Genomic DNA, 14,300 nt, shown 5'->3' on the forward strand with positions numbered 1-14,300 from the left:
CTCAGAACTTCTTTTCTTTCCCTTAGCCTTCTGGACTTTCCTTTGGCCTTCTCTTGGGGGAACTCAATGCTTGATGTCCAGGAATGCTACTGAAAAAGAGAGTATCTGCTTTCAATTTCCATTAGAAACAGCTGGGAGGGATGGTCCAACAATGAAGTGAGTAGGACCTAGATTAAATGGAAGGAAAAACTCCCTGACCACTGAGCCATGGGGACATTCATGGAGTGATCCCAAGGGGACCTCTAGTGATTCCAAGGAAGGAAAGGAGACAGGGCTTTTGGCCTAAGGTAGCTGAATGGTATATACATACCCAGAGGCATAGGAATTCCCACCCCAAGAAACAGAGATGGACATTTGTGGGGGAGGGGAGAAGTTGCAAGTGACTGAATCAGTCTGACTGTGGGACTCAGGAAGGAAATCTCCCCCCAGATGTCCTTTCTCCTCCCCAGGGCTAATATCCCCTATCATTATGAATTTTGTCTGGGGTGTGGCTCCATCAACTAAGCCTTTAGCATGGCCCTCCTCTGGAGGAGATAACCCTTCACTACATATACTCACACCTCTTTCATCTGTCAGGCCTGGGATCTACAGACCTGGGCCTGAGAAGAGACTCCAATTCCAATGAGACCTACAGAGGCAGTCACTTGAAGAGAGCTAGTTAACCCTCAAAGCTGGGCTTAGAGCCTCAGAGAGACTGTGAATTCCAGGGCCAGTATTACTCTAAGTCAGCAACACTCCCCTCCCCCCAGGGAACTAGGCTGCTATGGAATTTATTTATTAATTAATTTATTTGTGTCTTATTTATTCTCCCCCAGGCCTTGAAGGCCAGGACCACTCATCTCCCCACCCCCCACACACACAGCCTCTCCACTTTGCCAGGCCAGGTGTCAAGGTCTCTGGCCCTTGCTGCTTCTTCCCTCACCACCCCTGGCCCAGGCACACATAGCTCTGGCCCTGGCAAAGGACAATTCTCATGCCGTAGGGCTTTAGGGACCTTTAGGGACCCCACCACGCCCTGTTCCTCCTCGATTCCCCCAGAACTCCCTCATCCCTTCTAATCCCCACCCCATTCCCAGGAGCTGTGCATCAGGGATATCACCAAGTCTTCCTCAGTCCAGTCAGTCTCCATCAGGGGGAGGGAGAAGGGGTGAGCTGCCCCACAGAATGGAGAACAAGCCCGAGCCCTGTCCCCTCAGGTAGGCCAGGACGCTCTTCCGCCTCGATAATCTTTGACATCGGATTCAGCCTGGTTTGCCCTTCCATTTTTCTTTTATTTCTTTCTGACCCTGAGTCGAGGTGTAGTTTCCTTGAGATGGTTGGAAAACAATAAAACACAAAGTATACACTGTCCCGGTCATGTGGCCTGAGCGTTCAGTTGTTCCCCTGTACATGGGGGCTGACTTTTTATTTTCTTTTTTTAAAGGGGGATTTTTTTTTTAGCAACTTTGTTATAGAATGTCAGTTCCAGAAGGAACATTAGAGATCCTTGAATCCAATCCCCTCACTTTGCTGATTAATCACCAAGCATTTATATTCTCCCTGTGGGTCAAGCACAGTGCTAGGCACTGGAGACACAAAAAAATGTAAAAAAAAAAAAATACAGACACTTAAGGAGCTTCTGTCCTAGTGTGTGTGTAGAGATGGGAGGAAGATGGCAAGTGGATGTATAAGTATAACCAGAACAAATATAAAGAGAATAAATACAGACAAATACTAGGTAGTTGGGGCAGGGTGACTCTAGCAGTTGGGAAAAGCAAGAAAGGCTTCCTGGAGAAGTTGAGGCTCAAGCTAAGTCTTGAAGGAAGAGAAGAATTCTGAGTTCCTGAAGACACACCTAGTCCTATCATTTCATTCCCTCTGAAGTATGAGATATGGAACCTAGAGAGGGTAATGTTCAATCCAAAGGAATGAATTTCTAATAGTAGAATCTGGCATCAGTAATAATAATAATAGTGTCTCTGAATGGGGAAAGCAGCTGCACAGGGTTTGCCTTACTCTCTTTGATTTCAATTCAATTCAACAAACATTTATTAAGCACCTACTACATTAAAGGAAGTATGGCCCAATGGAGAGCAAGCTGGCCTTGGAGTTTAGGAAAACACGAATTCAATCCCCTACTTCTCACACATACCCAGAGGCAAAGGGATGGTAGCTGACCTTGACTGTATGACCCTGGACAAGTCATTTAACCTCTATTTCTGAGGTGGCTCTTTAAGATTGTACATTGCAGAAGAAAGGAGTTTCCTCCCTGGAGTTCCCTGCATCCAGCAAATCAGAGACAGAAAAAAACAAAAAAACCAGTTCCTGTCCTTAAGGAGCTTATACAGACAATATTTTACTAAAGGGATCAGTATTGATCATTATCAATCACTATGGACAGATCAGAAACTACAACAATTTCAGAATCTAGAGGGCTCTTAGAAGTGTAGGGATCAGAAAACTCCTCATGGGGAAGGTCACACGTGCATGGCCCCCAGGAGTCTAGTTCAGCCATCTACCCTTAGACAACAGGGTGTGGGTGGAATGGGGAGAGGGAGATTTTCCAAGGGAAGAAAAAGGATTCTCAGAGGACTCACAGGCTCCTTGACCTCACAGCCTGTGGACATGGAGAAATTATCTGATGGCTCTCATAATCAAACCTGGAGGCTGTGCCCAGGGAATGGGGAAGGGGGATACCCTATGTCCAGGGTTGGGACGGTACTTAGATGTTTATTGGGCTTCTTGAGTCCCCCATTGCTTAATGAAAAGTGGTTTGAAATGTCCTCTTTCCATTAGGGAACGGGGATGAGGAATCCCTACTACCTTCTTAAAACAAAGAACCAAGGCAGCTTCCCCGTCCCTTAGATTATTCTCTGAGAGAGCCATTCAGCCCCCCAGACTGGATCTGCTCCTTTCCCTATTTACTTACACTGCCTCACATATATCAATTTCTTCATCTCCCTTCCCCATCTTCCCACAGTAGTCAAGGAGTATCCACCATTGCTAGGCAACAGAATGCTGTGTATTGTTACCTCCCTGACTGCTGGGATTGGTCAGTTGTTCCAGGATCAGCAGCAAGAGTGGTGGAAGCGCAGATCAGGCTGAAGAAGGGGAGGGCTGAGGAGCACAGATTACCTTCTTGGATGGCAGCTTCTAGAGATGATGCCGGCAGTAAGTGGCGTCCAAAGGGAGAACAATGACTAGGAAGAGGCTGACGATGCCAAGTTCTAACAGGAGGAGGCAGCAAGGACTTCAGGTGCTGACTTGGGATAGGGCTGGAGAAGGTCAGGGTTGTGCTGAGTGTGCACAGCTGCAGTGGCCCCAACAGCCAATTACATTTAAGAGTTGAGACATGCCCAAGGGCCAGAGACTTTGAAAATGTGCGTGGAGATTTCTTCTGTTTCCTCAATGGCTCCAAGGAAAAGAGTATGAAATTTTTCAAGTCCCTGAGGCAGATTAAATATACAGATGGGGAGCTCGATGAGAGGCACAGGGGCTCCCTGCTGAACGTGAAAACCCGGAGTCAGTACCGAATGTGGGGGCTCAGTGTCAAGAATCATAAAACTTAATGCCAGAGAGGGTGCCCATTGTTGGGGATGAAGGCTCAAGATCAGCGATAAGGGTGCCATGTCTGGGATGTGAGATCATTTCACGAAGGGAGGCTCAGTGTCAGGGATGGAGAACTGGATTTCAGGAAAGGAAGCTCAGCGCTGGGGATAAGACTCAATTGTGTGTAGTGTAATGGAAAAGTCTAATGAATGCTACGCTATACGACCTCAGTCAGACCAAGGTTCAACTTATAATTTTTGTCTTCCCATCTCCCAAATAAATGCATATTGATTGAGTAGGGAATGAACTACATTATCTCCCTTCTGCCTTTCATCTTCAAAGTCTGGGGGAGGGGAAGTTTTGCCCTAGGCTGGGCAGGATCCAGCCCTCAAGGTCTTCATGAGCAACTACATAAATTGCTGGCCCCACTATTCCCAATCTTGCCCCACCCCCTTCTTTAATATTTGATGCAACGTGAGTCAGCAGGTTGGGGGGAGTGGGTAGGGAAAAGGATCCATCCAGTGACAAAAATGACAAAGCCAGTAAGAGGTCTTAAAGCTCCTCTCGTCCAACCTCCTTGCTTTCCGGATGGGGAAACTGAGTGCGGGTTGAGGCCACTTCCAGCGTTCCGTCTGACCCCTGCACCAGGTAGTATGATGGGGGTGGAGGCTACTCCGACTCACCCGCAAAGCAGCCCCCGCGATGGTCCCCAGAGACAGGAGCAGGGTTCTACTTGGCCAGCCAAGGAGGAAAACCCTCTCCTTTGGGCCGGGGGAGGGGCAGAGACGAAGAAGAGATTTCTCGAAGCTGCCTTCAGGAAACCGCCCCGCCCTACTGCCCCCTCCGGTGTCTGTCTCCCCACCTAGGGCTTTGGGGACCCAAGGTTCAGCCCCGCCCCACCCAACTCCTGCCGGCCCCTCCCTGAACTGGGCCAAGGGGAAGAAATGAAGTCCGGGAGGCGGGGTAGAGGATCGGGCTCTGGATCTGACTCACGGTACTGCGGGGCCCCTGCCGGACCCCTGCCGGACCTGCAGACGTGGAGAAGAGGGTTTTTTTTTCCCTTGGATGGATTCATGACTCATGTGGGCCCTCCCTCAGGGTATATGCCATCTTCCCCTGCTGGACCCTTGGTCACCATCTCTCAGTCTTTGTAAATCTCCAGCAGGTGGGTGCTTCCTCTGGAGCGCTGGGTGCCTGGGCAGCCCCGAGCTTGTTACAGGGCCCGAGGATCTCAGACATAGAACTGGAAGCGACTTTAGACCCACGAAGGCCCACTCCTCAATTGTGGCTCAGCCCACTGCCTTTCTTGGGTCCCCTGCGATGTTCTTGGCAACGCTTCTCACACAGAAATTGTCGTTAGTATTTGGATCACCTGCCACTCATAAAATGGCGGGGGGGGGGCGGGGAGGGGGGAGCCGGCACGACAATATTACCATCAGATCAATAATTCTTATCCTGCAGGAGAAGGCATAATGGGGCCTGGCCCCAGGGACCTTGACTGTGGACACAGTAGTTTCTCCTAAACCTTCTGGGGTCATCAGGGACAATTTGAAATATTCGTTTCCTGCCCCCCCCCCCCAATTCTCCTCCCTACTCACACCCACTCTAGTCAGGGGTGGGGGTTGGTACAGCCTCCCCGACCAAGTGATCCAATCTGCACGCTTCTTCCCCACTGCCCTCCCCAGCCCAGTAGTAGGTGGTAGGGTGACTGTGCCTTTGTTTTCCTAAGGAAATCCTTTAGAGCTGAGCTGCCTTTTTCTCAAAAACAAAACAAAATAATTTTTTGAAAACCACAGTTTTAAGATCTCTTCTTCCTTGGAGATATTAGGATCAGAAAGCCAGAGTCCTGAGGTCTTCTAGACCAAGTCCAGCATTTTACAGATGAGGGAACTGAGGCCCAAAACAGGGGACTTATGTGCCCAGGTCACTCAGGGAAAGGGTCAGAAGTGGAATTGGAACCCAAGTCCTCCGTTTCCAAAAGCCTATGCTTGCTCTCCACTGCACCACACTGCCTCTACATAGTAGAATGTTTCAGCCCAATCAAGAGGTCTTAGAGATCATTTAGTCCAATCTCCTCAGTTTACATAAGGCAACTTGATGTTGGGAAAAATGTAATTGACTTCAAAGAGAGCTTTGAACTTAGAGTAGAGCTAGATACTGGGACCAAGAGAGAGCAAGTGACCTACTCAGGGTCCCACAGTATGGTTGTGGTATTAGTGACAAAGCTGGAACTCATGCATTAGTCTCCTGACTCCCAATTGAGGGCTCTCTCCTATAAAATATATTATAATCATCATGTGATAGAGACTGGCCCTGTAATTTCATTGGAGAGCTTCACCTGGGGAACTCCCAGGTGAAGAAAGTCTCTCCACCAATGCAGAACACCACCTTCTTTAAAATATATAGTCTTGGTTTCCTAGAGATTAAATAACTTGCTCAGGGTCACACAGCCAGGATGTGTTAGAGGGAAGATATGAATCCAGATCTTCCTGGTCCCTAGGCCAGCTCTCTACCCAATCCTCCAAACTGCTAATAATTGATAATAATAGTAATAGTAGACACTGTTAACATTGATTCTTTATGAACTCTTGAGTCTCACAGCAACCCTAGGTAAGCAGTGCTACTAGTATCCCATTTTTGAGTTGAAGAAACTGAGGCTCAGATAGGCTGTTTACTACTGTGTAACCTTAGGAAAGTCGTGTAACCCTCCTGAGTCTATTCCAAACATGCCCAGCACCTTCTCTGCCCAGAACACTTTTCATCTTAGAGCAGCCCAGTCTCTAAAAGGAGATAAGGATGTGAAAAGGACTCAGAAGGATGAAGCAGGGCAGGGAGATACATCAGGAGGTTTAAGATGAGAGACCAAGCCCTGGGCTAGGTGGGGAATGGGGACCACCAAGTTCTGCCATGGGAGTTGTTTGCTGCCTGCTCAGTCCTTGTATTCTTGTCTTGAGTGCTACCCTCCCACCCCCAGGGCCTGATAGAGTAGGAAAAGCAAATCTAGGCTTATAGGATCAGAGAATTTAGAGCTGGGAAGTCATCACATCAGTCAGATCAGCTTAGAGTTTAACCTAGTCTAAACTGTTCATTGCACTGGTGAGGGGAAGTGATTTACCCAGGAGCATACAGTTAGTAAATGACAGAGCTGAAATACCTACCCACTTCTCCCTCCTGGTCCAACACCCTTGCTGCTGCTACCGGAGCTTTCTTCCCAATTCTGTCATTGTCACAGTGTGACCTTGGGCAAGTTCCTTTCTTCCTCTTGACCTCAGTTTCTTCCTCTGTAAAATGAGAGGTTGGAGCAGATGACTCTAAGCTGGTTGGACTGATGACTTCATGGTATATGGACAGACTGTTCCATGGCAGGCAGATACAAAGGGTAGCTGGCCTTGGAGATTCATGTCCCTCCAAGTTCACTCCTCAGAGTTGAGCATGACCCCAGTGCTTGTTCCCTATGGCTTTACTTCCTCAAGGTTCTAGTTCTGAGCTGATCCCCTTGGCTGCCTGAGATATCCTTCCTCTTTTTAGTCATAGTTTTCTCTTTAATGGCCCTTCTCCCTTTCTCTAAATGTCCTTTTTACTCTCTCCCTCTTGGGCTGCAGCCCACGTCTAGAACCTGGCTACACTTTGTGTCTTATTCTTGATGGCAGAGAGCAGTGAGTACTGACCAAGGAGAATTCTCAAGGAAGAACTCACCTACTATAACCAGGGATTTAGGAAGTGATTGGAACAAATCTGTCTTTGGTTAAGATATCACTGATTCAAGGAGGTTGTGGGGAGAGGGCGTGAGTATGCAGGGATGGGACGGATGGGAGAAAGGAGAGACAGATTCAGGGATACAGACTCTTGTTTTAAATCCCAGTTTCACCACTGACAGCTGTGTGACCTTCCCCTGGTTTCCAGACCTTTCTAAGGGTGGGGACAGTTCTAAAGTACAAGGGGAGGGGATGATGAAAGGAGATTTAACCTGTCAAGTTGTTTGGAGCCCACACCCACAGAACACAGCTGGCATTTGTCAAGAGTTATAAAAGACTTTGAGATTCTAACTCCTCAAAGCTTCCTCCTCCCAATGAGGAGAGACTCCCAGACCCCACCCAAGGACTAGGTGAACAGGGAAGATTGACATTCCTTGTGGTTTCTGATCTCACCTATTTTTCAGAAAACATGGTTGGGTGGGGCTTGGGAGGACCAAGAGTCAAGCTGCATAGAAGCAGATCAGAATTCCTCAGCCCTCCATCCCTACTATTTCCCATCCCTAGAGGATTGGGGAAAAGAGAAAGCAGGAGAAGAGGAGGTTGCCCAATGGAAACATGAAGGCATCCACAAACATATTCATCCATTGTTTAAAGATTCCAGGGCTCACCTCTTCTACCCCTTCAACTTAACCGGGTCTGATGCTGAGCCCAGCCCTGCCCCTGGCTGGAGTAACCTGTTGGTGGGAGGAGAGAGTCAGTGGGAACAATTCAGATAGAAGAATCCTGCTTGGATTATTTTGTTCTATCTCTTTGGATTAGCCTTGTTTTCCTAAATTGGAAACTGTGGGGCAGCGGGGAGATGAGGGCAGGGTGAGCTGTGTATATTTTCAACTCTTCGGCTCTCTTTCTTCCAGATTGCTCAAAGCACTTTATAGGTGTGATCTCACCAGCCTTGACCCAGCCCCCTTGGGAACGGACCTGGTGTGGGTTTCAATCATCTGTCTCATCTCTGAGCTTGGAGCCTTTTACGGGCTTGAGCTCACTCATTCTATTTCTCCAGTTCTCCTTGACCTAGGGGTGGGATGGGGGTGGGGAGACACTGATGAGTAATAGAAACAAAGATTTAGATCTCACATAGAGCTTAGAGGTCACCAGATCATAGAATCGTAACTAGCTGGAGGGGACTTCTGAGGTCATTTAGTTCAAACCCCTCATTTTAGATATGAGGAAACTGAGACCCCAAAGAGTTAGGGGGTGGGGCAGACTGGAGCCCTTCACAGCAGCTTAGCTTAAGTAATGAAAGTGACTTCAGAGGCTGTCTGTCTGTTTTACAAATGAGGAAACTGAGGTCTGAGGCGGTGAATGACTTGCCCAGGGTTACACAGGTATTGTTTCAGAGGTGAGATCTGAACATCAGGTTTTAAAGAGTTCTTTCTATAGTGTCCACAGAGGACAAATTAAGGTTTTGAAAGACAGAAGACTTTGTGCTACCCAGCCTGGAAGATGAAGAGGGTGATGTATCCTCAGTGTCTCTTTGATAGAGTCCCAGTCCCTGCCCCACCTCTTCAAGCTATTTTATACTGGGATGTTTGCTATGCTTCACAAATAACTGCCCCAAGAATAGATCTTGGGGGTCCCCAGTTTCCCAACCTCCCTGTGAAGTGGGAGATCAACGTGTGTGTGCCTGTTGTTGGGAATTAGGGTTATATCACAGAGACAGCCCTAGCTAAGAGCTAACTCAAGCCTGGGCAAAGGACCCCCCTGGCGTGGGGGCTAAGGACAGGAGATGGACAGGGTCAGGACATGAGTGCAGAGGAGAGACAGGAGAGGAAATACCCTTGCAGAGAAAGGGAGGGGGAGGGGAGAATAGAAAAAAGCATTTGAGACCTAAAGCTGAGATTTTTCAAGATATTGTACCAATAAGACAGTCCTATGTCTTTCTCACTCCCCACCCCCAGCCCCTAGCTGTAGGGTCAGCTTTGTACTGCCCTCCTCCCCAAGTATCCTCTTGTCAGGGTGAATGCTTAGAGTTAGGAGTAACATGGTTCTGCTTTTGAAAATGTACAATAGATGACCTTAGGGGAGTAGCTGACTCCTAGAGTTTCAGCTTCCTCATCAGCAAAATGGGAGCAAGGGCTTTAAGGGCTCTTCCAGCTCTAAACTTCATGAACCTACAAGTTTGCTGGTTCAAGGCCCTGTTCTGTGTGTCCTTGGCAAAGTTGCAACCCTTTCTGGGCAATGGGGAGAGGCATCTCTTTGAGGGGGTGTCATAGATAGGGAGAGGGGCAATCCAGTCACACCTTGTTCCCTGGGACACCCAGCTAAAGTCGTACTCTCTGTACCCTGGGCAGTCTTGGCCCAAGTACATAAGAAAGGGGGGATGATGAAGGAGATTCTCTTCTCCACCCCCCATCCCCCTCGTCCCTCAGTCTCTCACCACCTTCCCCTCTTTCTTCCTTCATTTTCCAGAAAGATGAGTGAAGGTTCGAGGTCTGGGGCAGGGCTTGGGCTTGTTCTCCCTCCCTCTTTTCCTTTTCTCTCTCCCTCCCCAAGGAATCTAAGGGGGTGGACGTTGTCCTAGCCCGGCCCCCCTGCTCCCGCCCCCCCAGGCTTTCTGCCCCAGTGTAATTACCATTAATAGAGTCTTGAGACAGTCTTCTAAAAATAACTGGCTCTGGCTCTTTATAACCGGGGCCAGCCCAGCCTAGACACTCAGTCCCAGAGCTCCAGGGGAGAGTTGTAGGTCCTGAGCATTACCCACCCAACACTAAGAATTCAGCATGACTGAGAGACGAGTTCCCTTCACCTTTCTGCGAAACCCCAGCTGGGACCCCTTCAGGGATTGGTACCCAGCCGGCAGCCGCCTCTTCGACCAGTCCTTTGGACTGCCCCGCCTTCCAGAAGACTGGTATCAATGGCCCAGCCACACCAGTTGGCCAGGCTATGTCCGGCTGCTGCCCAGCCCTGTGGCCGAGCAGGTTCCCGCTGCTGCTGCTGCTGGGCCCCTGGCACCCCCACCCGCTGCCGGCCAGGCCTTTAGCAGAGCACTCAGCAGGCAGCTGAGCCGAGGGATGTCAGAGATCCAGCAGACAGCTGACCGTTGGCGAGTAACCCTGGATGTCAACCACTTTGCCCCTGAGGAGCTGACTGTGAAGACCAAGGATGGCGTGGTAGAAATCACTGGTGAGTAGACATCCCAGCCCCTTGTCCCATTTCTCCATATTGCCCCTGAACTTTATTGTCTACCCAGGGCAGCCCAGTTTGGGGGGGCAGGGGTAGGGGAATGTTAGTCCTGGCTATGGGCCAAGGGGAAGGGAGAGTTGGGGGGCAGAACAGGCATTCCTCCTGGGCCTTCAGAGGGAGAACATTGAACATGCTATCAGCTCCTGGCTGTCTTGGGATAGGGCAGGGCATGAGGGGCTGGATACCCCAGACCCTGGGCCAGGGGTTCTCATCCTGGGGCAGGAGGTGATGGGTTAATCAGAGGGCCTTAGTCAGAGGCTCCTCCTAGCATCCTTCCCTCATACCTTCATCCTGAAGAAAGTTGGCACACGCTGTTCTCTCTCCCAGCCTGGACTTGCAGAGAGAAAACATGTTTATTGCTGCTGCACATGAGGGAGGAAGGAACCTAGATGGGACTTGGCTCAGAAACCTTTCCCCCCAAATACCAGACCCAAACTCCACCCCTAGGCCCCCTACAGGGCTGAGCCCCATTCCTTTGGCAGATTGTCATTCTTTCCACGTTAAACATTAGTAGAAAAGTGCCTACTGTGTCCCAGACACCGTACTGAGAACTGGAGATACAAGGGAAGGTGAAACCCCACTTTGCCTCTGTGCTCAGCCATCTTCCTACCTTTGGAACCTTCTGATCCTGTCTGTCCAGAGCCATGGAGCCATTTAAGCTCCCATGCCCAACTCCCACCTCTCAGCCTTAGAGGCTGGGGCTGCTTCCAGCCCTTTACTGAGGACTTCAGAGAAAGCTTCATGCCCCTCTTCAAAAAGCTCCCTGGCACTTGGATGGCCACACCTACCTCTACCACTTCAGGACAGTGCACTAAATGTGGAGGTTTCCCATATCCCCTCTCCCACAAGAACTCACTCAAGAGAAGGGAAATCACAAAGGATTATGGAAAACCACTGCATCTTCAGTCAGAGGTTCAGAGTTCAAAAGTCTGGCTCTGCCATTTACTGTGTAATCTTGGAAAGAGTCATTTCCTTTCCCTGGGCTTCTATTTCCTCTTCTATTAAATAATGGTCTCTAATGGAATTCTGAGAGAACAGCTGGGGGGAGGGTGGATGGTATTAATGTGTGTCTCCCAGAGGCCCCCAGTCTTCATTTGTTTCTCTCCCATCTCCCCCAGGCAAACATGAGGAAAGACAAGATGAGCATGGATTCATCTCCAGATGTTTTACTAGGAAATACACGTGAGTATTGGGAGAGGGGGCTGGCCCTTGGAGAGAGGTCTCCAATTCTCAGTCATAGCCCCTTGTATTCCCTCCATGCCTACTTACCCCTCCTGTATCCACCCCCCCACCCCCCCACCTCACCCCCCACACAGACCCACTCCAGACAGACGGCAGGATCTGGTAGCAATTGTCTGGGTCTGAAGTCTCAGTGTGTGCCCAGTCCTTTGTTCTCCTGTACAAGCAGAAGGAAGTTTGCTTCTTGACCCAAGAATAGAAGGAAAGCCTGGTGGTGAACTTGGAGGTCAGAAAGACCTGAATTCAAATCTCACTTTTGCCACTTGTTAGCTAGATGACCCCCCCAAAATTATTTGACTTGAACCTTTGTTTCATGAACTTTAAGAAGAGGTGAGTGGGCTAGAATCCCTGAAAAGTCCCTTTTAGCTGTAAAACTATGATCTGTATGAGTATAAATGGATCCCTATGACAGGAATGGAGGTTTATTGCTAGAGATGGGCACACAGATGTCAAGATTGAGGGCTTATTGTTGGTGACTAGAGCAGTTCAGTGCTAGGGCTAAGGGCTCAGGGGCAACAACCACGCCCCTCCCCCCCAAAAAGCTCCATATATTAAGAGTCTAGAGAGGCAGCGTGTCCTACCTGACAGAGAGCAAACCTTGAAGCCAGAAAGAACCCCTCCTCCAACACATGCTGGCTATGTGACCCTGGGTAAATCACTTAATTTCTCAATGTATTAGGTAACTCTAAAACTTTAAGGTTCAGAGAAGGGGTCAGCCTAAATTATTAGGTGTTTCTTTACCCAGAAGTTCCTATATCAAGGAAATCCCAAATCCAGTCTCTAACCCTCTAAATGTCTATGATATACAAAACACTCAGTCAGGACTAGAGGAGATATAAAGTTGAGAAAAGACATGGCCCCTGCCCCCTTCAGCTTCTGACAGACAGTCCTGGCATACCTAACACAGGCCTTGCACCTCAGACCTCTCTGTCTTTCTCTCTTCAGCCTGCCCCCTGGTGTAGATGCCACTTTGGTTGTGTCTTCCCTGTCCCCCGATGGGACACTGTCTGTGGAAGCCCCTCTTCCAAAGCCTGCCATCCAGTCTGCAGAAGTCACCATCCCGGTCACCTTTGAATCCCGTGCTGAGATCGGAGGTGCTGAGGACAAGAAGTCAGAAGGGGCAGCTGCCAAGTAGAGACCCCAGGCCCTGAGTCCAGTGGGTGTCCTTCCTTCTCTCCTGGACTGATGCCTTGAAGCATACCTGTCAGTCTACTTGCTCTCTACCTCTACCTCCCTGCTTCCTTGCTATTTTATACTGGAACATTTACTGTGTTTCCTAAATAAAGCTGAAAAAAAAAAACCATAATGATAGAACTGACTGAGTTACTGCTGGGGGGAGCTAAGGAAACTGAGGCAGACTGGTTGGTGCTTACCAATTCAGTTCAATTGAACAAGTATATATTAAGCACCTACTATGCACCAAGAACTACATAAGGGGTTAGAAGTATGAAAACAAAAACAAATCAGTTCTCCCCTCAAAGAGCTTATATTTTATTTGCTATGGTTTCTAGGGAGTTACTGGTCTGGATTGTAAACATGGTGAAAAGGGGGAGTGGGATATGGTAGGTTTAGGGCAGCTGGTGACTGGGTGGAGCCTTCTGCTTCTTTAAAGGTTTTATCAAATGGGTGAATGAAAAAGCATGAGAGAGACAAAGAGAAAAGTAAGACAAGTCTTGCTCTCAAGGTGTTCATGTTCTATTAAAGGGAAGAAATATGGAGAGGTTTCAGCTGGAGATCAGATGAATGGGAACATACCATGGGCCTTAGAGCAGAAAGGCAAAGTTTCATGGTGATGGATCTTCAGTAATGACATTTCCATTATGAAGACCATAGCAAGAAGTCTCCAGTTCTAGAGTCAATGGTTTTCCAGCCCAACCGTCCAAGATGGACTATAAGGTGTCTGTTACACCCTCATTAGGAGGCTACAGAGGATGAGAAGAGAGTGACTGTGATACTTTGGTGGGGCCCCTGGGGAAAAAGGTATGTGAAGGGCTCTGAAGGAGCCTCAAAGTGAAAGTTCATCTAATAACATCTGCTCCCAAGGGGTTTTTAAAAGTTGGTGGGTTAATGACCCAGATGAAAGGTAGTATGGCCTAATGAGTAGCAAGCTGGCCTCAGAGTTAGGAAGACCTGGGTTCAAGATCTCCCTCTGATACACTGGACTCTGTGGACCTGGGTAAGCCACTTGAATTCTTAGAACTATCCTTAAAGCTATCAGTTGCATACAAGTTGTCAATCAGTATTGATAAAGAGAATCTTCACACTGGAAGTGCCCTACAAAGATCAACAATGATAACAATTGACCCAGGTGGAGTCTGGTTAGGAGTGGGGGAAGATAATTTCTGAGCCCAGACCAAGTCCGCTTGCTACATTATCTCTCAACTTCCTGAGTACAGGTGGCCAGTGACTAAAGAGTTTCTTCTAAGGGGTCAGGATCCATCTGTCTACATGCATTTATTTTTTTACTTTTTAAAATTATTTTTATTCTACTTGTTTTCAGTGTTCTACAATCACTTCCATATATATTAGATTTTTCCCCTCCCTCCCCTTCCTTCCCCCCATCTCCCCACTCCCTCCCTGAGATGGTATAAAATT

The 14,300-nt window shown here is 48.6% G+C and overlaps 1 protein-coding gene and 1 long non-coding RNA gene across 2 annotated transcripts; one reads left to right on the forward strand and one right to left on the reverse strand.

Annotated features, from left to right (window-relative positions):
• Nucleotides 1-1,218: 1,218 nt before the first annotated feature.
• LOC140525157 (uncharacterized) lies at nucleotides 1,219-11,392 on the reverse strand. Its single transcript, XR_011973945.1, has 3 exons — nucleotides 10,751-11,392; nucleotides 6,687-6,809; nucleotides 1,219-1,306 (listed from the first exon to the last, which is right to left on the reverse strand). It is a non-coding gene; the product is annotated as an uncharacterized lncRNA (long non-coding RNA).
• Nucleotides 9,512-13,011, forward strand: HSPB1 (heat shock protein family B (small) member 1). The gene is made up of 3 exons (XM_072640265.1): nucleotides 9,512-10,406; nucleotides 11,585-11,648; nucleotides 12,651-13,011. Exons 1-3 carry the CDS (start codon nucleotides 10,004-10,006, stop codon nucleotides 12,838-12,840), a joined length of 657 nt encoding a protein of 218 aa, XP_072496366.1. The 5' UTR covers nucleotides 9,512-10,003; the 3' UTR covers nucleotides 12,841-13,011.
• The last annotated feature ends 1,289 nt before the right edge of the window (nucleotides 13,012-14,300 follow it).

This window comes from Notamacropus eugenii, chromosome 2 (assembly GCF_028372415.1).
Source record: "Notamacropus eugenii isolate mMacEug1 chromosome 2, mMacEug1.pri_v2, whole genome shotgun sequence".
Taxonomy (NCBI): Eukaryota; Metazoa; Chordata; class Mammalia; order Diprotodontia; family Macropodidae; genus Notamacropus; species Notamacropus eugenii.